The 21,663-nt window shown below is 57.1% G+C and overlaps 1 protein-coding gene across 1 annotated transcript; it reads right to left on the bottom strand.

The window, feature by feature from the left end:
* Positions 1 to 770: 770 nt before the first annotated feature.
* Positions 771 to 20,459, bottom strand: LOC125360228 (maestro heat-like repeat-containing protein family member 7). Its single transcript, XM_048358253.1, has 22 exons — positions 20,402 to 20,459; positions 18,927 to 18,991; positions 18,348 to 18,470; positions 18,158 to 18,237; positions 17,744 to 17,873; positions 16,708 to 16,794; positions 12,816 to 12,923; positions 12,303 to 12,438; positions 11,275 to 11,363; positions 9,322 to 9,471; positions 8,540 to 8,694; positions 6,838 to 6,982; positions 6,412 to 6,587; positions 5,891 to 6,028; positions 5,695 to 5,809; positions 4,363 to 4,503; positions 3,779 to 3,955; positions 3,497 to 3,655; positions 2,604 to 2,705; positions 1,947 to 2,049; positions 1,454 to 1,513; positions 771 to 922 (listed from the first exon to the last, which is right to left on the bottom strand). Exons 1-22 carry the CDS (start codon positions 20,457 to 20,459, stop codon positions 771 to 773), a joined length of 2,649 nt encoding a protein of 882 aa, XP_048214210.1.
* Positions 20,460 to 21,663: the final 1,204 nt, after the last annotated feature.

The raw sequence follows: 21,663 nt of genomic DNA on the forward strand, positions 1-21,663 counted from the left end.
AGCCCCCCAGACCCATGCCTGTAATCCCAGCCCCCCAAACCCCCAGATCCATGCCTGTAATCCCAGCCCCCCACCCCCCAGACCCATGCCTGTAATCCCAGCCCCCCAAACCCCCAGATCCATGCCTGTAATCCCAGCCCCCCACCCCCCAGATCCATGCCTGTAATCCCAGCCCCCCACCCCCCCAGACCCATGCCTGTAATCCCAGCCCCCCAAACCCCCAGATCCATGCCTGTAATCCCAGCCCCCCACCCCCCAGACCCATGCCTGTAATCCCAGCCCCCCAAACCCCCAGATCCATGCCTGTAATCCCAGCCCCCCACCCCCCAGATCCATGCCTGTAATCCCAGCCCCCACCCCCCCACCCCCAGATCCATGCCTGTAATCCCAGCCCCCACCCCCCCCACCCCCAGATCCATGCCTGTAATCCCAGAGCTCAGGAAGCTGAGGCCAGAAGAGAGAAATTCCAGGCCAGCCGTGGTGGCGTAACGAGACTCCTCCTCAAACAAGCAAAGCACTGGGCCATGCAACTGGATTCTACATAGCTCTCGTGTCCAAATATCCAGCTCCTAGCTTGGGTTGATTCGGAGGAGATCTGGCAGCGCCCCCTTGGCTGGGGGGGGGGGGGGCCGGATCTGCGCACACAGCCACTGGCAGGTGGCTCACCTCCCGCGGCCAAGAACTGACACGTCCACAGACGCGCTTGCTGTCCCTTTTATTAGCGGGGTCCTCAGGAAGGCGCCGTCGGTGCGTCCGCCCTGGGGACGGGTTTAGGGGCTGCTCCTCCGGGGCCGCCTCCAGCAGAGGCCGAGGGTGTGGGTCTGGGCCGGCTGCAGCCGGTCCTTGGCCTCCAGGACGTAGAGGGTCTGCCTGGTGAGGCAGCTGACGGCGGGGTCGGGGTCTCGCTCCATGAGCCGCAGGGCTGTAACAGACATGCGCACCGAGGGGCACTGCTTCCGGGAGGGCCGGGGCAGGCGCGTGGGGATTGGCAACTTCCCAGCCGTGAGCGAGGCTCTTCTAGAACCTGCCCCGGGCTCAGAACGACGCGGGCCCAGTCCCGCGGCCGTCCCAGCGCCCCGATCCCCCCCCCCAGCCCCCCGGCTCTGCCTCCCGCCCTGAGCAACGCCCCCCAGGAAGCCACCACGCCAGCGACACGCGTGGGAACGGGCCGCGTGGGAAGGGCGCGTCCCCGCGGGGCCGTGGACGACAGTCTGGGGGGGGGGGGCGAGGGGCGGGAACCCCTGGGTCCCCCAGTGAAGAAGTTGGCGGTGTCTCCGAGGAGGATCTGCGCCTTCCCGGCAGAGCGACGGCTCTCAGCGAATGCCGGGGGGCCCAGGCCAGCGCCCCAAACCTAAGTGACTTGGCGGTGAGCTTTCCCTTCCCGCTCCAGGGGTGCCCCTCGTCCCCGAGCCCTCTCGCCGCCCCGGCGCCCCTCGCCCGCGCCCGCACTCACAGGCGTACTCGTCCTCGATCCCGTCCATGTCGTCCTGCCCCAGGACCTGGATGATCTGGCCTGCGGGGCGTCACGCACAGGAGCCCTCAGCCGCCCCCCAGGACCGGGGGCTCCGGCTGCAGGGGCTCGCCACCTCCTCACTATGGGCCCGTCTGTCTGTCTGTCCGTCCATCCAGCCCTCCTTTGGCCTCCCCCGCACCCCTATAAAGTCGCAACCGCTTTCCTCGCTGCGCTGAAGCCTCGTGGGGAAACGAGGCAGGTCCCGGGGCTCCTCGGCCCCCTCGGCCCGGGGGCCCCACCCTTCGGGAGCCCCATGGCCCTGCAACCGAACCCCGAGGGTCTGTGCGGGGGCGGGGAGCCGGCAGAGGCCGGCCAGCCTGAGCCCCACGTCCTCCCGCCCCGGGGCCTCGGCCTGCTCGGGGGGGCCCCCACCTCAGGACGCCCGGGGCCCCCACCTCAGGACGCCCGGGGCCCAGGCCGCCAGCAGCCGTACCTGCAAACCACACGGCCAGCTGGCGGATGGGGGCCTGGGGGCTCTTGAAGAGGGCCGTGCACTGCTTCAGAAACCAGGGGGCTTTGCTGGGCTCCTGCTGCAGCTGTGGGGGGGGCGGGGGGCAGCCGGGCGCGTTCTCAGGTCCGCTGCCCTTCCGCCAGTTACGTTCAGAACAATCTTCTGCGATGACCTTTGACATCTCTCCCCCTTGTGCCCGGGCACCTGGCACCTCGTCCCCCCAGGAAGCCCCCCTGGATGGCCCAAGCCACTGGGATCGCCGTGTGTGCGAACCCCACACCACCACGAGGGCCTCATCCACGTCCATGACCCGCGCCGGGCTCACGTGCTCTGCTCTCTTGGTCCCTTCCCTCGGTCCCAGCCTGTCCCTGCCTGAACAGGACACCTGCCCAGAAGCCGCCCACTCCCAGACGAGGCCGCGCGGGGTCCTGGGTACCAGACGTCACATTCGTCTCCTCCCAAGGGACTCTGAAAGGATCGCCTCGTATGCCTGGCTCCCAGCCGGGAAGAGAAAGCCCAGACGTGCCGGAGCCACATCCGGGTGCCTGGCACAAGGCGGATGCTGCGTGGAACTGCACACCCCAGCCACGGCGGGGCCTGCGCTACACGGGCACAGTGGCCGCTCAGCTGGCGGCTTACCAGGGCTCTGAGGATGGTAAACACATCGCTGTTGGCAAACACTGCTTGGAGCCTGGACCAGCCCAGGATGGTGGCTGTCTTGCAGAGGCTGAACTGGCAGATCTGGGGAGACAAGAGACTCCATATGGGGGGGCCACAGCGAGGGGGACTGGGCAGAGGCGCCACGGACCACCAGAAGGAAGACACGTTCAACCGATGGCCCTCGAGGGAGGGAAAGTCGGGGCTGTCCCAGATCCAGCACCAGAAGGAACGCGAGGCCTGTCCAGACATCGGGCTGTACTGACTCAGCCCCCTACCGCCACCTTGTTTTGGCGGGACTGGGGTCTGAACTCGGGGCCTTGTGCTTGCCTGGCAGGTGCGCTACCTCTTGAGCCACGCTCCCAGTGCTGTCGATCTGAGCTACTTTTTCAGATAGGGTTTGGCATTTTTGCCCAAAGCTGGCCTGGCCTCGGACTGGGATCCTCCTACCCAGAGCTTCCCGAGAAACAGATCACAGACACGAGCCACGGTGAGGGCACAGGCGGGGGCACCACAGCCGGCGTTCCCGAGTGCTCGTCATCGCGCGCCAGGGCTGGCTGCCCACTCAGGACACCGCCCAGCTCTGGCTCAGTGGCGCCCTCGGACAGAAAGCCACCTCCAGGAAGCCCGCGGGCCCCACGGGCAGGACAGCAGAGAGGAACTGGGTCCCCCTCCGTCCCCACACCCACCGTGGAGCCCGGGGCTGGGGGAGGCTCCGGGACTGCGCGGGGTCGCCTCTGGGCTGACCGTCTCCCAGCCCGGCCTTGAACACGCTTCTTCGGTGTCGTGCGGGGGGAGCCCGGGGTTTGCCCGCTGGGCCTTGGCCTCCCGTGGGCACCGGGGCTCCGCGGGGGCTCCCGGGCCTGGCCTCTCACCTGGCGCACCTCCGCGTTCCGGTCCTTCGTGTGCAGCACCAGGAGGACCACCAGGTTGAGGAGCTGGTGCCTCAGGGGGAAGGTCAGGACGCTCCTCCTGGTCGTGGCCAGGAGACTCGCGTAGATCTGGAAGGCCATCAAGCGCAGAGGCTCCGACTCCTGGGGGAGAAGACACGCGTGGAAAAGACACTTCCTCCCCAGCCCCCCACGGAGGATCAGCAGCCTTTCCCGACAGCCCCACCCGCCCCACCCCGTCACACAAGCCCCCCCGGGAGGCTTCACCGCCTCAAAGAAGGTGGCCAGCACGAAGGCCAGCTGGGTGAGGAAGGACGACGAGTACTGCCACTTGAGGTCCCCGAGGAGGCGCTGCAGCGTCAGGAAGGTCTCCGTCACGATGGCGGGGTTGGAGGAGTAGCAGCAGTTCAGCACGTGGGGCTGCAGGATGTGCAGCCGCCTCAGCTGCGGAGGGGACGAGTCCTGAAGCCAGCGCCGCTAGCCACGGGCACCGCGGGCCAGGCCCCCCACGGGCACCCCCATGCCGCCGCCTCCTCTTGCCGGTGGCCATTGTGTCATAGGAGAGCACTCGGCAGGAAGGTTTTGCCCCTCGTGGGCAAAGGGGAGTTTCTAGAGGAAGCCCCCACTTCCACTACACCCTACGTTCCCCTCCCCCTGCCCCGCCTTGTCCCTGTTGATGACCCCGATCTCCAGGGACCTGGAGGAACTCTGGGGGATCCTGGGAAGTGACCCACAGAACAACAGGAGGCCTTGCCCAGGAGTGAGCTATGAGTGCCTCCACCCCCGTCCTGTCCTTGGGGCCCATGAGGACTCGCTTTCCGATCCCGGGACTCGGCCCCTGCCCCACGCACCATGTTCTTGTGCTTCGCGAAGATCTCCGTCACCTGCAGCAATGGTTTCACCGTGGCCAGCTCCTCGCTCTTGAACCAGCTCGCCAGAATATGGGCGGCAATGTCATCCACATTGGAGATCACATCTGGACAGTGCAGCAGCTGCAGGAAGCAAAGCAAGACTGAAAGGTGGGCAAAGACAACCCAACTTGGAACCGAGATTTCTTCTTATTAGTAAAGCAATGTTCCTATAAATATGGAGGGATCATTAGAGAGGCCAAAGCTTAGTTAAAAGGCCAATTCATAGCCAAGTGCTAGTGACTCACTCCTGAAATCCTGGCTACTCAGGAGGCTGACATTTGACGATTGTGATTCAGTTCATGAGACTCTTACCTCCAACTAAACTGCCAAAAAGCTGGAAATGGAGCTGTGGCTCAATTAGTAGAGTGCCAGCCTTGAGAAAAAGAGCAAAGGGGCTTCAAGCAGGCCCTGAGTTCAAGCCCCCATACTGGTACAAAAAAAAAAAAAAAGAAATCTAGGCCTTGGTTGTAGCGTTAGCCATGCACAGCTTATCAGGAATGGGTGTTGATTAATCTAGGAAGAGTTTGTGAAGGAGGTGGAGCTTGAACTTGAAAAATAGGGAACTTTCAGGAAAATCTAGGGAGAGAGAGAGAGAGAGAGAGAGAGAGAGAGAGAGAGAGAGAGAGTGTGTGTGTGTGTGTGTGTGTGTGTGTGTTTGCTGGTCCTGGGGCTTAAACTCAGGGCCTGAGCACTTCCCTGAATTACTTTGCTCAAGGCTAGCACTCTACTACCACTTGAGCCACAGCGCCACTTCTGGTTTTCTGGCTGTTCATTGGAGATAAGAGTCTCAAGGACTTTCCTGCCCAGGCTGGCTCCGAACAGTGATCCTCCAATCTCAGCCTCCTGAGTAGCTAGGATTACAGGTGGGAGCCATTGGCACCCAGCCACTTAATGGTTTTCTAACCTCTTATATTTCCCCCCATATTCGCTAAATATTCTACACGCTTCTTTCCTGGCAAGTGACTGAATTCTACTGAGTCACTTAGGGATGATGATCAAAGGTCAGTCAGGGCTGAAGTGGCTATAGAGAGCTGTGTTGCTCCCGAAAGCCCGTCAGGGTGGACCTGCCTGAAATTCAAGAAAGGACCAATGCCTATAACCCAAGGACACCAAATGATGCACCATCCAAATGTCCCCCAGACCTCCCGTGGGGCCAGGCCAGGGTTGCAGCCACCGCTGTCCCCAGGGATCCTCCCTGGAGGAAGCCGGCGGGGGTAACTGTCTCCCGGAGGACCCCCCCCCCGCCCCCTCCTCCCACCCAGCCCCAGGCACCTCTGCCAGCAGCACCAAGGCTGTCACATGACTGGCACAGTCCGGGTCCTGCAGGGTCCTGATGAGGAGGCTGAAGATGGGGCGGTTGTGCCAGCAGTTCTTGATGACCAGGGATCTGCATGCACGTGGCGTTCAGGATGAGAACCCGGCCGCGGGAGGGGACCAAGAGCACAGGGACCCCAAAGTCACAGCGCACCTGGCCAGCAGAGTGACTCCTTCGTAGTGTGTTTCAGGATTGACAAGCCGCTCCCAGCCCCCGAGATCCTGGATGTGGGCCACGTGGTACCCGTACCCAGAGGTGCTTATCAAGGTCCTCAGGGTGTCTGTGGAAAAACTGGGGAGGGAGCAAGAGGCGGGGGGAAGTCAGCCTCTCCCCTGCGCTCCTCTCCTCTCCCCCCGGCCTCCTGTGAACCACGAACACCTGTGGGGCAACCCTTGTACCCCCAGGTAAGACCGGGGAGGCCCCGTGGGGTCCGCGGGTGATACAGGAGTCCAGGAAGGGGCGGGGGGAATGGAATCCAGGCCCGTGGGCCCAGAAATCTCCTTTTGATTTCACTTTGGTCCCGGATCTCTGTGTCAGCCTAGTGACCCGGATGTAAAGTCTCTTCTAAGAACAGAGCATCTCGCGATGGTGCGCGAGCGAGTGATGGCGGGTGGGAGGTGGCAAAGAGTGGGCCGTGTCCAGGCGGTGGGAGGCTGGAGCGGGGCCCACTGCACCTGATGGGGTTCACCCACTCGGCGTCGTGGGGCCGCTCCTCCATCATCTCAGCCCTCCCTTCGAACACGAGAAAGGAGACCCGGAACAGCAAGGCCAGGAAGAGGGACGAGAAGAACGTCTGCACCTCCAGACGCCGGCTGGGCTCCAACAGCAGCTCCCGGATGGCCCTGGTGGCCTGGGGGAGGAGAGAGGGGACACCATGGCCTTCCCGCCACAGGAAGTCCCTTCGGGATGGGCTGGACGCGCCCTGTGACCCCACAGTTGCTCTGAGTGACACCCAGCACACAGTCGTCAGCCCAACCCCGGACTCTGCCATTAGCACGCTCCAGCCAACAGCCACCACCGAAAGGCACAGCCCCCCCCCCAGCTCGCTCACCACAGCCAAGGCCAAGACCCCTCCCGAGCGCCCGCCCCAGCCCGCCTACCGCGAGGGGGGAGAGCTCCGGCCTGCGGCCCGACGCCCCCGCCCCGGGCGCCGCCGGCGGCTTGAGCCTCCGCAGCAGGTGCTCCAGGATCAGCTCGTAGCCTTTGGGGAAGGACGCCAGGATTTCCCAAGGCTGCCGCAGCCCCCTACAGAGTCAGAACCGCCAGGTGAGACCGGCACCGCGACCCTCGGGGAGGGGCCCCCAGGCCCGCCCCCTGCTGGCTTCCTCCTAGCTCATCTCCCCCTTGGGGACCCCCTCTCCTTTCCTCCCATCTCCTCCTCATCACCGGCAGCGCTCGCTGCGCTGGCACCTTGAACACATAGAAGAGCCGAAGAGCCCGAGTTGAAACAAACACATCTGGACCCAAAGCTTAATGGCCACGCGGAGTGCACCTGCTCAAGCCCCAGCCCAAGAGCCCGGTCCAAGCTCTCCTTACCAACTTGCACACGCGCGCGTGCACACCACACTAACACACACGCAGGCCCCCCTGCACACGCCCATGCCCCCCTGCAGTCTGTATTGTCCAGGACTGACTGCCCCTCAGGCCAGCTCGGATGGGTTTCTAGCCTCGCCCCCTGCCGTCCTTTTCTCTGCTCTTCTACAATCGTTGCCTGGCAGATCTCACCGTATCTACACCTGGCAGCGCCATACCCACAACTACTCGGTACTTTCTACTAATAGAGTAACAAAATTTGAAGCAAATCTGCCTAATGTCCTCCAAAAGCCATGGCTGTGCACGCACGTGTGTGTGTGTGTACACACGCATGTGCATATGCACACATGTGCCAGTCCTACAGCTTAAACTTAGGTCCTGGGCACTGGGCTCTACCACTTGAGCCGCAGCTCCACTAGCCAGCCCTTTTTGCTGGTTAGTTGGAGCTCAGAGTCTCACGGACTTTCCTGCTCAAGCTGGCTCTGAACTCTAGTCCTCAGATCTCAGCCTCCCAAGTAGCTAGGATTACAGGCACGAGCCACCAACACCCACCGAGATTACCTTTTTTCTAAAATTAACAAAAAGAAAATATAATGTAGCACAGCCACAAAATACAGTGTCAGGAAGCCATTAGGATTATGCTTACAAGAGGGTTTTAACATGGGAAATTCCATAAAACGTTAAGCGGGGAAAGAAGACATACAAATGGGTAGACTACAAGCTTGACTATGCATTTTGTAACAGCACCATGAGGAGGTGTTAGGAATACAAATGATTCCCAAGTGACAGCGGAAGGTGCATTTGGGTGGAACTTGTTTTTTTGTTTTGCTTTTTCTAAACTTAACATGCTTTCCAATTATTTTTTTTCTACAATAGTCATAGTACGCTTAGAATCACTTCACTCAAAGTGAGTAGCAAATTATTAAAAATGAAACAGATGCTAGCTGCTGGTGGCTTATGCCTACAATCTGAGCTACTCAGCTGCTACTTAGGAGACACAGGCCCTGAGGATCACAGTGCCAAGCTAGCCGGGGCAGAAAAGTTCATGAACTTACGTCTCTCACATAACCAGCAAAAAAACCCCAACACCAGCCAGGGATGGAGACATGGCTCAAGTGGTAGAGCACCAGCTAAGCCAGCAGGCCAAGACAGTGCAAGCTCTGAGTTTAAACCCCAGTACCACCCCCTCCAAACAAGCCGAATCCATTTTCAGACGAAGCAAGTCACAAGGCCATTGGGCTGCCCGGCCTGCAGCCGGCAGTGCCTTACTTTTGTGACCGATCTTCTGTCTTAAACAGTGTCAAGATCACTTCATCAGTGTAGGATTGGGTAAACAGGTGGAAGATTTTCTTTATGGTGTTCAGGGCCGTGGGCTCCGTGACGTGGTTCATGTGGTGGTAAATGTACTGAATGATCTCCGACACCTGAAATGACAGAGGGGAAGACTCTTTCATGACACCAGCTCCTCAGACACCCACTTAATATAGGGGGCCGGAGGCTGGGAATGTGGTGTAGTGGTAGAGAGCTTGCCTAGCATACAGGAAACCCTGGGTTGGATTCCTCAGCACCACATACATAGAAAATGGCCAGAAGTGGTGCTGTGGCTCAAGTGGTAGAGTGCTAGCCTTGAGCAAAAAGAAGCCAGGGACAGTGCTCAGGCCCTGAGTCCAAGCTGCAGGACTGACTGGAAACAAAAAAATAAGGTGGAATTCCTTAAACTCAGACTGGTGGTAGGAAATAAAACAGAATTCAACTAAAAAAAAAATAAGAAAAGAAAAGCTGGTCACACCTATAATCCTAGCTATTCAGGAGGCTGAGATTGCAGTTCAAAGCCAGCCCAGGCCGGAAAGTCCATGAGACTCTTACCTCCAATTAACCACCAGGAAACCCGAAGTGGCTGTGTAACTCAAGTGTTAGAGCACTAACCGTGTGCAGACAAGCTCAGGGACAGCACCTAGGCCCTGAGTTCAAGCCCCACAACGGGCAAAAATAAGTAAGAAACAAAAACAGCAGAACCTCAAGTAGACTCTGGGGGACCCCCGAGGCGCTACCTTCCCGATTTCTGGAACGGTGTGCTTGAGGAGGACCTTCAGCACCTTGGAGGCTGCGCGGACGTTGCGGACGTCGGCGCTGGTCATGGCTTCTATGGCCACTACGATCACATCGGCTCTCTCCGAAGGGGTCAAGTAATTCTTGAAGAACTGGGGTAGAGAAGAACGGTCACGGGACGCAGGCCCCGGGCAGCCCCTGCCTTTTCGGTGTGTGAGACCCAACTCCAGAGCAACCCTCGCTCCGAGGTCCCCGGGAAGGATCCGTGGGCTGCAGAAGACAAGCGCCCAGGCATTTCTCCTTTCTGCTCAGTGTGCCGGGAGACGAGTCCACTGGCAACGGGTTCGGACATCCATCCTCCAAAGCAAGGAGACCTGCCACCTTGCACGGCAGATGCCCCTGGGTCCCGTGTGAGGCTCGGGCACTCAGGTGACGTGGGTGGCCACTTGGTGCCCGGTTGTGTTGCTGAGAGCCGTGAGCACAGTGCCTGGCACAAAGGCCAGGAGCGCGGCCTCACTGCTGGGCCCTGCCCCGAGACCTGGGTGGGAAAGGAGACTGGAGACAAGATAAGACGGGACAGCTACAGCCCGAACCAGGCTACCGAGGGCTTGTGTGCCACGAGGTAGCTCAGACTTGAGAATAAAGAAAATGGGGAGGGGCTGGGGATATAGCCTAGTGGCAAGAGTGCCTGCCTTGGATACATGAGGCCCTAGGTTCGATTCCCCAGCACCACATATACAGAAAACGGCCAGAAGCGGCGCTGTGGCTCAAGTGGCAGAGTGCTAGCCTTGAGCGGGAAGAAGCCAGGGACAGTGCTCAGGCCCTGAGTCCAAGGCCCAGGACTGGCCAAAAAAGAAAATGGGGAGGGGCTGGGAATGTGGCTGAGTGGTAGCGCTTGCCTTGCATGCATGAAGCCCTGGGTTCGAGTCCTTAGTACCAAATAGGCAGAAAAAGCTGGGAGTGGCGCTGTGGCTCAAGTAGTACAGTGTTAGCCTTGAGCAAAAGAAGCTCAGGGACAGTGCTCAGACCCTGAGTTCAAGCCCCAGGACTGGGGAGGAAAAAAAACACATAAGGGTCAGTGCTGCATTGAGCGGGCATCATAATGAGGTTTGTACTTTCTTTTTATTTTATTTTATTTCATTTTTCATGCCAGTCCTGGCACTTGAACTCGGGGCCTGGGCGCTGTGCTCCAGGCTAGCACGCCACCACCTGAGCCACAGTGCCCTTTCCAGCTCGTAGGTTGTTAATTAGAAGTAAGAGTTTCACAGACTTGCTTGCCTAGGGTGGCTCTGAATCATGAGCCCCAGATCTCAGTCTCCTGAGTAGCTAGGACTACAGGTATGAGATGCCAGAGTCCAACTCAGTATTTTAGAAATAGATTTCTGACTGTCATGTTGAAAGTGGTGTAGCAGGGGCACGGAGGGAAAAGAGGACCATCGGTAGGTGAGAAGCCATAGCAAGTTCCCATATAGCAAGGGATGGCTTGGGAAACCGTAGCAAGGGAGGGTGGCGGACTGAATCACGATAGCCAGGATGGGGCAGGGCAGCCCTAGGAGGCAGAGTGGATAGACCGGCATTCCATTAGATGTCACGAGTGGAGGGACAGGGAAGGTCAAAGGATGAGTCTTGGATTCCTAGCTGTATTGGTTTTGGCAGAAGGAGCCTGGGGATATTGTGTTTAATAGATCCCATCCGCCATTGCTAAATGGATATGCTTAGAGCTAGGCCACAGCTAAAGGTGCAAAGGCACAGGGCTGACTACACTTCTTTCCAAAAGTCTCAGGACCTCAGACTTCAATCGAATGCAACCCACTCTCCGCGAGGCTTTGAACTTTGGAGTCACTGCAACCCCAGAGCCCCCCTGCCCTCCCCCCCCCCCCCGACCCTCTGCCATTTCTCCTCTCCTGTGCCCTTCCCGTTCCCAGGCGTGTGGTGCACTGCACCAGGAGGGTTACCAGTGCGAGGTCCTGCAAGCTGAAGAACCACTGTCCACGGAAGTGCTTCTGTAAGTCCTTCAAGATGGTTTCTATCTCCGGTTTTGCACCTCCAATCCAAAAATGGCAATTAAGGGGCAGGGCCTTAGCAGGGGGGGAAAAGAACCCACACTACCCTGGCTCATCGCCAAGCCTCAGAGAGACCCAGAGAGTTCAATGGATGAAATAGCAGTAGCCCACCCGAATGGAGAGCTAACTAGAGCCAGCCAGCATCCTGCACCATGCCCAAATGTGGACCAACCCCATCCCCATATCCCTCCTGAGCCTCAACAAGCCAGGGGCCTCGGAAACTTCTTCTGGGAGACATTTGCAGATTCTCCCTGGCACCCCTGTGGATACAGTTGGCTGTACGTTTGCATTTCCTGGAGTGGAGAGGGGCTAGATTGAGGATCAGATTTGTTCCCTGAGAAAGGATACTCCTGGCTCGTGGGCCCAGCAGTAAGGATGGGCCAGCTGATTAGCATTAAAGATTGCGGTGAATCCCCTCGGTGGCTGTAAGGTTTTGATATCGGGGGTTGTTACTGTCGTTTCTGCCAGTACTGGGGCTTGACCTCAGGACTTGGGTACTGACCCTTAGCATTTTGGCTCAAAGCCAGCGTAACTGGCTATACGAGTGCCACTCACTTTCCTGTCTGGGCAGGCTCTGAATTGAACTGCAATCCTCAGATCTCAGCCTCCCAAATAGCTAGGACTACAGGTGTACGCCACCAGCACTCAGTTTGCAATTCTCCCCCCCTCCCCCCCGCCCCCCGTCCCACTCCCCCAATCTCTTGGGTTTGGGGGCTCATCCAGGTCATTTCCCAATCCGCTTGTAGTTGATCACTGGTCTCTCCCGCCTTGGGCATCATGGCAGATTTGCTCCTCTGCCCACACAGAGGGCATGCCCTCGGAGATGTGCCTGACACACGTAGACACCCAATGCGCACAGCACATGCGCGTTCCCGCTACTCAGTGGAGGGGGGAAGGGCTGTCCCCGTTCGCACACTCACTTCTCTGGAGCACAAGGATCTTGAACAAGTAATGCAAGGTCTCGGACGCCTCCGTGCTGACCTCGCGGCTGGAGTGCACACAGAGGAGACCCAGGACGCCCATCAGTTTCCCGCTCAGGGAGAAAAGCGGCATGTGCTGCCAGGGAGAGGGAGGAAACGGTGCTGCAAGAGCCTTCCTTCCGCGCGTCCCTCCCCTCCCCCCTCCCCCCACGCTCCTGAAGCCTCCCCTTCCCTAGCCCCCACCCAGGAAAGGGAGCAGCCAGAGCCCCGAGACAAAGCAGCCTGTGGACAGCTGCACCCAAGAGCCCCGAAGGCTGAGAAGCATGGGGCTAACTGGAAGCCATTAGACATAGGAAAAACCACAGGACTTAAGCCTCTCGTCCCAGAGGAATAGCAAAAGCACAAAGTGGAAAAGGTGCTCTAGCCCCTCCTCCTCCAGCAGCCCGGCCCACCCCCCTCCCCTACCCCCAAGTTCAGAGAAACAGGGCTCAGGCCCTTCCCCAAGGCACTTACCAACAGCTCAGGGAAATTGCAAATGAACCTCAGCAAGCGGGAGATAGTGCCCAAGGCCCGGCTCTGCTCGTGTGCTTTGTCTGACAGGGTTACCCAAGGCAGAGCGATCTGGATGGGAACAAAGACACCCATGAGCACCCTGGAGAAGAGGGGGGGTCGGGGGGCATGGCCCTGCCTGCCTTCACTTGATTCTGCACCCCTGACCACCAAAATCATGAACAGGAGGGACCCCATAAACTTAGCAAAGCGAGGTTAGGTTGAAGAGGCTGAGTTGAAGAGGGCTTAAAGTCACAGCTGTGGGGCTGGGAATTCGGCCTACTGGCAAGAGTGCTTGCCTCGTGTACATGAAGCCCTGGGTTCGATTCCTCAGCACCACATATATAGAAAATGGCCAGAAGTGGCGCCGTGGCTCAAGTGGCAGAGTGCTAGTCTTGAGCAAAAAAGAAGCCAGGGACAGTGCTCAGGCCCTGAGTCCAAGGCCCAGGACTGGCAAAAAAACAAAACAAAAAAAGTCACAGTTGCGCCTCTGCGGCAGAATCAGAAAGCAGAAGGCAAGGAAGATGGGAGGAGGCAGGAGGTGGCCTTCTCCTGATGGCCTGTTTGTACGAACCCATCTGCTAGGCCACGGGCAGTGGTGACGTGCCCCAGGAAAGCAACCTGGCTACTGCAGGTGGATAATAACTTGCTCTGTTTTCCTGACAAGCCTGGGAGACAGTCCCCTCAGGTGGATGGCCTGCGTCCTGCTTGCTGAAAAGTGTCCCCATCACAGCCGCAAGACAGCAGCGAGCCTCCTCCTCCTCCTCCTCCTCCTCCTCCTCCTCCTCCTCCTCCTCCTCCTCCTCCGATAGGTTGGGAGGGAGGGAGGGAGGGAGGGCAGGAGAGAGGGAGAGAGAGAAAAGGAGGGAGGGAGGGGAAATAGGAAAGAAAGGAAATAAAATCTCTACCCATATCTGACATCCAATACTAAGGCTAATTCAGAGTTGATAATATTCACCTAAAATCTAGAATTACAAGCTTGTAGAAGAAAACATGAGAAAATACCAAAGACCCTGAATAAAGCAAATGTGTCTTAGATAAGAATGTACAATTATAACCATAAAGGAAAATAATCCTAATTTGGACTTCATCAAAAGTGAATACTGCTGTTCTTCAAAAGACACATCTAAAAGAATCCAAAAGCAAGCAGCAAAATGGCTTATAAAGAATTTTTGCGACTCAAAAAAAAAAAAAAGAAACAACAAAAAGTAAAAAGAGAATAGACACTCCATCAAAGCAGATATGCAGATGGCAAATAAGCCCAATAAAAGATGTCCGGTATGACAGGGCACCGGTGGCTCACACCTGTCACCTAGCTACCCAGGAGGCTGAGATGTGAGGATCATGGATCAAGGCCTGCCCAGGGCAGACAAATCTTTATCTCCTATTAACCACTAAAACAGCCAGAGGTAGAAGTGTTGCTTAAGTGATAGAGCACCAGCCAAGAGTAATAAAGTCAAGAGAGGACTTGTGCGATCCTGGGTTCAAGCCCCAGTACGAGAGAGAGAGAGAGAGAGAGAGAGAGAGAGAGAGAGAGAGAGAGAGAGAGAGAGAGAGAGAGAGAGAGAGAGACTGAGAATCACTAGTCCCTCGCTAGGAAATGGAGGTTTAAACCCACTTGGCACCCATGAGAATGACACACATGGGGACAGAGCAAGCAGCCCTCGGGCACTGCTGCCAGAACACTGGAAATTTCCTGGAAGGCTAAACAAGCATGCCATACAATCCCACTCCTAGGTATTTACCCAAGCAAGCTAAAAAACCTGGCCACAAACATAACAGCTCTATTTGTAACCACCACCACTAACAACAAAAGAACAATTCAAATGTTCCTCAGCTGGAGAATAGCTCACAACTACCCACCAAAGGATGAGGCCCTGAAATCTACCCACCACAATATGCATGGCTGTCAAACCCGCTGTACTAAATTTAAAGAAGACAGGTGGAAGGGACTACATATTGTTAAATTCTGTTTAGAGGCCTTGTAGAAAAGATAAAGCTACAGAAACAAGCACACACAAAAAAAAGAAAGAAAAGGGGCTGGGGATATGGCCTAGTGGCAAGAGTGCTGGTCTCGTATACATGAGGCCCTGGGTTCAATTCCCCAGCACCACATATGCAGAAAATGGCCAGAAGTGGCGCTGTGGCTCAAGTGGCAGAGTGCTAGCCTTGAGCAAAAAGAAGCCAGGGACAGGGCTCAGGCCCTGAGTCCAAGCCCCAGGACTGGCAAAAAAAAAAAAAGAAAAGAAAAGAAAGAAAAGACAGGTGCTGGTGGCTCAAACCTATAATCCTAGCTACTCTGAGACTGAGATTTGAGGACCTAGGTTCTAAATCATACTGGGGAGAAAAGTCTGACTTTCCATCTCCAGTTAACCAGCAAAATGCCAGACTGAAAGTATGACTAAAGTGGTAGAACACCAGCTATGAGCAAGAAAGCCAAGTGCCAATGAGGCCCCGAGTTCAAGTTCCAGTTTGAGCACACACAGATGCACAGGCGCACGCACACACACACACACACACACACACACACACACTGCATGTGAATACAAATAAGAGATAATATCACCTAGATATCTCATAAAATAACCTTGATCTATGCAAAGTGGATCACAGTTCCACTTGCAGCTTTTTGGTGGTTAATTGGAGAGAAGCAACCCAAGGATTTTCCTACCTTGCTTAAAACGGTGAAAATCTCAACCTCCTTAGTAACAAGGATTACAGGCATGAGCCACCAGGGCCCAGAACATGCAATGTTTCATGCAAAATGATAGTGCCCTGATTGATTAGTATCCTATCCACAAGTTGGGACTCTTGGCCATTTGCCCAATTTGGTCTTTCTCGGGAGATGGTGATTGTCAGAACTAAGAATATTGGGAAAAAAAGATAAAGGCAATTAAAGAAGGGGTAGCATTGATCAAGATGCACTGCCCTTCTAACCTGACACATGGAATTCTAATCTATCTGTACAACTATTTAATAATGAAATTAAAATAAATAAGTGTTCTGCAATGGTTTGAGCTTCCCGGAGGTACTCCAAGGAATAGAAATGTGGCTGGCAAGTTGCTGGTGACCCACACCCGGAGCCCGGCTTCACGGGCCTCAGAGATCTGAGGTTCACCACGGGAAGCCAGCCTGGGCGGACAAAGCTGAGCCATCCTTACCTCCGATTAACCAGAAACAGGCCACATGTGGAGAAGTGGCTCAAATGGTAGAGCACCAATCTTGGGCAAAAAAAAAAAGCTAAGCAAGAGTGCAAAGCTGTGAGTTCAAGCCCCAGGACTGGCACAAATAAAATAAAATAAAACCCAAAACAAACAAAAAAAAAGTACTGAAGCCTGGCTAGGTGACAACGGAGATGTTCATCATAGGGTAGTACCAGAGACTTCATTGGGAGAAATCTTGAAGAAGATTAAAGTCCAGTGTGGATATAAATGTCATTTATAATAGTGTAAATATTAATTTATAAATTAATCATAGTCATGGGTAATTATTAATCATGTTTATAAATCAATCACATACATACTAGTTTACCTTAATATAAATGACATTAATCACTATAAATGCTGACATTTCTAGCTGTTTTTATATCCCCATGGTGTGAAGGCCCCGATGCATCCAAGTTCTGGATGGAAATAGGTCCTTATTCTGACGGCTTCGCTTCTCAAAGGCCAACCTCAGGGCAGCCACTACTTCCGGAGACATGGGCTCTGTCCTCTAGCCATGACAGCGTGTGCGTGCTGAGGCCGGAGAGCTAGGGTGACACCCACAATGTCACCAGATGTCCTTCCTTCCCCCCCCCCAACATACAAGCAACCACAGAGTGTCTGGGGTTCCCTGGTTCCTCCACCCACTTTACCTCCAGGAAGTTTTGCAGTATGAGCATATTGGGGTTCATATCTTCCATCACCAGTGCTTGTAGCATATCATCCAGGGCCTGGATGGTCTGATGAGTAAGGAGACGCGGGGTGTCACAGGAGAGCATCACGGCACTAACTTAGCTCCCGGGGGGGGGGGCGCTGGCACCCCCTCCAGCCCCCTGCACCCTACCACAGCGTGAAGGGAAGGGGCCAGCCCAGCTATGCCACACGCCACACCTGCTCATGTCACAGCCACACTTGGTCTCCCCCTGGCCTCACTGAAGACAGCACCAGGCCCAGCCCGAACGGACTTATCAAGACCCTACAATAATGCGACGTAGGCGGCCGATGGCTCTCTCCATTCTCATCCTCAGAAAACCATCCTGCCAAACTGAGGGTGTGTGTGTGTGTGTGCGTGCGTGTGTGTGTGTGTGTGTGTGTGTGTGTGTGTGTGTGTTGCAGGGCTGGAGATCTCACCTCAGGGCCTTGAACATGATAGAGTAGTGTTTTACCACTGCCTGCAGCCCAGCCCAAGAGCTATTCCTAATTGTTTGTTGTAGGGCTTGTACTCAGCCTGGGCACTGGGCACTGTCCACGAGCTCTTTTGCTCAAGGCTAATGCTCTATCACTTCAGCCCAAACCCCACTTCCAGCTTTTTGCTGCTTAAGTGGCGATAAGAGTCTTACACACTTCTGCCCAGGCTGGCCTTGAACGGCCTCCGATCTCAGCCTCCTGAGTAGCTAGGATTAGCGGTGTGAGCCACCGGTGCCCGGCTCTACGCATCCCATTGCTAGATTGTCCCTTCCCAAGGCTGAGACTGTCAGCCTCAGGGACAGAACACCTGGGTAGTTCTGAAACCCAGGCCGCGCCCAGGAAAGGCAGCAGGTGAGGCTGACAGTCCAGGATTAGTCTGAGTAGCACCAGGGCCACGGCTCCTGAAGGAAGGCCAGAGGAGGTGGGAAGCCAAGGAGCTAGGAAGACAGGAAGTGACCTCAAAGACAAAGCCGCCCCCACAGTGGGCGACGTGTGGATGACCTGGATGTAGATACTGGCGCTGTCTTTTCTGTCTAGGCTGGGTAGGATGAGCGGCAGAGAGAATACGATGGATACGGCAGCATTGACCAGGTCCAGCTTCTGGGATAAGTTGAAAGGTGGGTTCACCTGGCTGGGGGGGGGGGGGAGAAGGAACATGGGGGTCCTGGGAGAGGCAAGGCTGTGTGTCTGCAGGAAACGGTGGTAGTGGAGTGAGGACAGCTCCCTTCCCAGCACGCGGGCCGGAAACCACACGGAAGCCACGGGGCCCCGCCAGCTACAGCTCCAAAATGAAGTTCCCAAGCCTGGCCCTTTCTCCCAACCTAATCCCGACGTTCTCAGCATTGACACCCCCCACCCCCCTACCCCCCCTCACCCACTCCCCCCCAGGCCATGAGAGGATCGGTAGGAAAGAACCTCAGGGCCACGGTGCACAGCATGGCTTGCTGAAGAATGTTGCTGTCCAAACTCGCAGTAGATTCTTGCAGGATTAATTTCTAAAAGGGCCAGGAAGAAACGGGAATTCCCATCAGAGAGAAACAGCTTTGTGGCTGACGTCGTCACCCATTTTCCTGGAGGATCAACTCCCAGGAGAGAGCTGCCTCACCTCAATTTTCTTGGCCAGGATGGTTTGGGGATAGTAATCGTCCACGCAGCCATCTGCCTGGGTGCGTACAGCACCACTCAAGGTCTCCACCGCCCTGAGAAAGCTCAGCTTGTCCATCTGGGACTAGGACAGAACACAGAGACTTCTGCTGATGAGCTGGTCCCGGGCCCTAAGCCAGACCCAAGTAGTATTTGAGGTTAGCACCCTCGACTCTGTCCCTTACACATATACCAGATTCAGCCAACCGGGCCCAAGAATTGAGTATGTGTTTGAGTTCTTTTAAGTCTCCTAGTACCCTAGACAGTGCTCTCCAATATCCTGAAGCCCTCTGAGCCCTCTGGGGACAATAGAACTATCAGGAAGGACCACCCCTCCCCCCCCAGACAGGAATGGAGCCACAAGACCTGAGGCCCAGCCACCCAGTCTCGATGCCTTGGCTGTCTGTATGCCCCTAGGTTGGACACCAATAACAGTGAGTAGTGAATGGCTTCCCAGCCAGAGACAGAGACAATCCCTGAAACTCAAAGGAACATTTTTGCCTCCTAAGTTCACAGAAGTCCAAAGAATTTTTTTTTTTACCATGTCTTCTTTATCTATAAATTGCAGAATTAAGTCGTAGGCTTCTATTTCTGACTGGCGCAGACCTGCAAAGGGATGTCATCCAGGAGGGTTTAGTTGATTCTATCAGAAGAGTTAGAAAGGCAGAATCTGTCTATCTCCCTGTCCCCCTCCCACTCAACATGAGAGCTCAGAAGCCACCAGGGAGCAGGGTGGATGTTTGTGTGCCAGAAGCGGCACCTTCAGGTGTGGGTATGCATGGCACACCACCCGTGTGACCTTCAAAGTGGGCTGGGTGGCGGAGGCTCACGTCTGTCATCCTAGCTACTGTGGAGGCTGAGATCTGAGGATCCCAGTTCAAAGCAAACCCCGGGCAGGAAGGTTCTCTGAGACACAGCTCCAGTGAACCACCAAAGAGCCAGAAGTAGAAATGGACTCAAGCGGCAGGGAGCCAGCCTTGAGCCAAAAAGCTAAGGGACAGTGACCAGGCCCTGACACCAAGCCCTAGGAACCAGCACACACACACACACACACACACACACACACACACACACACACAAACAGATCTGGACTACAGGTGCCAAGTTAGAGGTTTGCTGGCATACAGATGGCATCTGAGGATGTGCTCTGACTTTCCTGAAATGCTTGTGGTCCGTGAAGTAAGCTTTCCTGGTCTCAGACCATGTCCTAGCATGGCCCATCCTCAGCCCTCTCAGGTAGGGGACGGACTTGTGCTCTCGGAGTAACATCTCAAGCAAGAACCTATTCACTTCCCAGCTGCTGTGATTAGGTGAAAGACAGCCCGGCCTGGGCCAACCGCTCACCCAGGAAGCTTGACTGCAAAAAGTCCTGCTGCCTTAGCGACTGAAAGCTTAGGGTGCTTGATATCTGTTTGCTCAGAGGGAGATTCATCTGGACATCGAAACCGCAGCCCGCGTCTTGGAGGAGGAGGAGAACAGGCAGACCTGGTTGGGAGGGCTGTAGCTTCTGCACTCAAAGGGGGCGCGCGTGCCAGGTGTCCGTGGCTCAGGCCTGTAGCTAACCCTAGCTGCCGGACAGGCTGACAACCGAGGGTCAAGGTTTGAAGCCAGTTCGGGGTTCCTCAATGACCCAGCGGTCAGAAGTGGAGGAGCGGCTCAAGAGGTAGGGCGTCCGCCTTGAGTGAAAAAGCCAAGCAAGGAAGGGCACGGTGCCCTCGGTGCAAGCCTCAGTACTAGCAGAAAAAAATGAAATAAATAAAATAAGCGCAGGACCCCCCCCCCCCATTACAAGGAAAGAATGGAGCTGGGGTTGCGGGTGGGTGGGAGAGCAATTGTTTAGCGTGTCCTCGGGCCTTGGGGTTCCATCCTCAGCGCAAACTAGTAACAAATGGATAAATAGGACGGAGAAAAGCAGGTGGCCGAGCAGGGCCCGTGCTTCCACCCTCGGTGTCCGCTGTCGTTTAGGGGAAGGTGGGGGACGCCCCGAAGGGCCCCGCCCGCCCCCCACTCACCCACCCACCGGGGCAGATTTCCCCCTCTGTGGGAAACCTCGGGTGCCCTCAGGGCACCGCATGCTTTCGCCCCCCCCCCCCCCCCGCACTGGCGCCTGGACTGGGGGGGGGGGGGGGACAGGGCCTTGGGCTCCGGCTGGGCCTCACTGAGGCCGGGCGGCCGGCGCCCCACCCCCCCCCCCCAGCCTCGCCCCCGGCCCGGCTTTTCTCCGGTGGAGATGGGGGTCTCCAGACCGCTGACTCCCAGCCTCCCCGCAGGGTCGGACCGGCGGGCCCTCGGTCGGGATCCCCCCCCTCCCCCACCCACCCACACCCCGCCGCCCCGCGCCTGACTGGAACCGACCGTCCACGCGAGGGAATCCCGGCCCCCGCGGCCCCGCTCCCGCCGGGCCGTCCACCCCACCCGGGACTCCTCCCTCCCGGCGGGCGGGCTGGGCGGGGGGGCGCCGTACCTGACGGACACCCAGCGCCCCTCAGGTGCGGGCTCCGGAGGCTCCAGGGGGCGCTGCGGCTCCCGGGGGGGCGCGGACGGAGCTCCTGAGCGCCCCCTGCTGGGCCCGCCTGGCGCGGCCCCCCCGTGGCGGTGCAGGGAGGGAGGGGCTCCGGCCCGGCCGGGCCACCCCGAGGGGCTGGGCACGCTCACGCACGCGCGTGTACACCACACACACACACACGCACACGTTCTCCCCGGCTGGGCCGATCACAACGAACAGAACTTTATTGGAGTGTTTGGCACAGAGGTCTCCCATGGCTCCTGCCCCGCAGCCGAGGGCCGGCCACTCTGCAAGGGCACCGGGTGTCGCGCAGGACCAATAAGTTAATGTGGAGGGTGCCGGGCGGGTGCGGGGAGGGGACACTGCACCCCCAGGTGGGGCCGATGACCGCTAGACTCGGGTCCAGGATCCTGCCCGCCCGGGGCCCAGGTCCAAATGCAGCTTTCCCCCCACCTGGGCATCCCGCCTGGCAGCAGAGGGGCCTCGGTGCACACGCCAGGCCTAGGGCGCACGCAGCTAGCGTGCATGCTTGCCTGGCCGGAGCCCCGACAACCCAGCACAGCAGGACTCGAAAGAGCACCCAGTGTGGACAAACAAGGACTTCCTCACAGCAGGTGCACGCATGGCTGGGCTGGGCGGGAACAGAAAGGCGGCAACCGCCTCCACCGGCCCCTGACACACCACCAAAGTGGCGCCTTCCCCCCCAAAATATTTGCCACGGGATGGTTTCTAGAACCAGGATAACGGTCTGGGAGGGAGGGGTGGGCCAGGC

The sequence above is a fragment of the Perognathus longimembris genome, chromosome 11, assembly GCF_023159225.1.
Source record: "Perognathus longimembris pacificus isolate PPM17 chromosome 11, ASM2315922v1, whole genome shotgun sequence".
Taxonomy (NCBI): Eukaryota; Metazoa; Chordata; class Mammalia; order Rodentia; family Heteromyidae; genus Perognathus; species Perognathus longimembris.

Bases quoted from the DNA above. Each gene is read 5' to 3' on its own strand.
- LOC125360228 (XM_048358253.1), bottom strand. From the start codon at position 20,459: ATGCGGTGCCCTGAGGGCACCCGAGGTTTCCCACAGAGGGGGAAATCT. The intron at 18,992-20,401 runs GTGGGTGAGTGG...ATCCCTTTGCAG, and splicing joins GGGGAAATCTGCCCCGGTGG to GTCTGCGCCAGTCAGAAATA. The intron at 17,874-18,157 runs GTTCTTTCCTAC...CCCCCCCCCCAG, and splicing joins CTGTGCACCGTGGCCCTGAG to CCAGGTGAACCCACCTTTCA.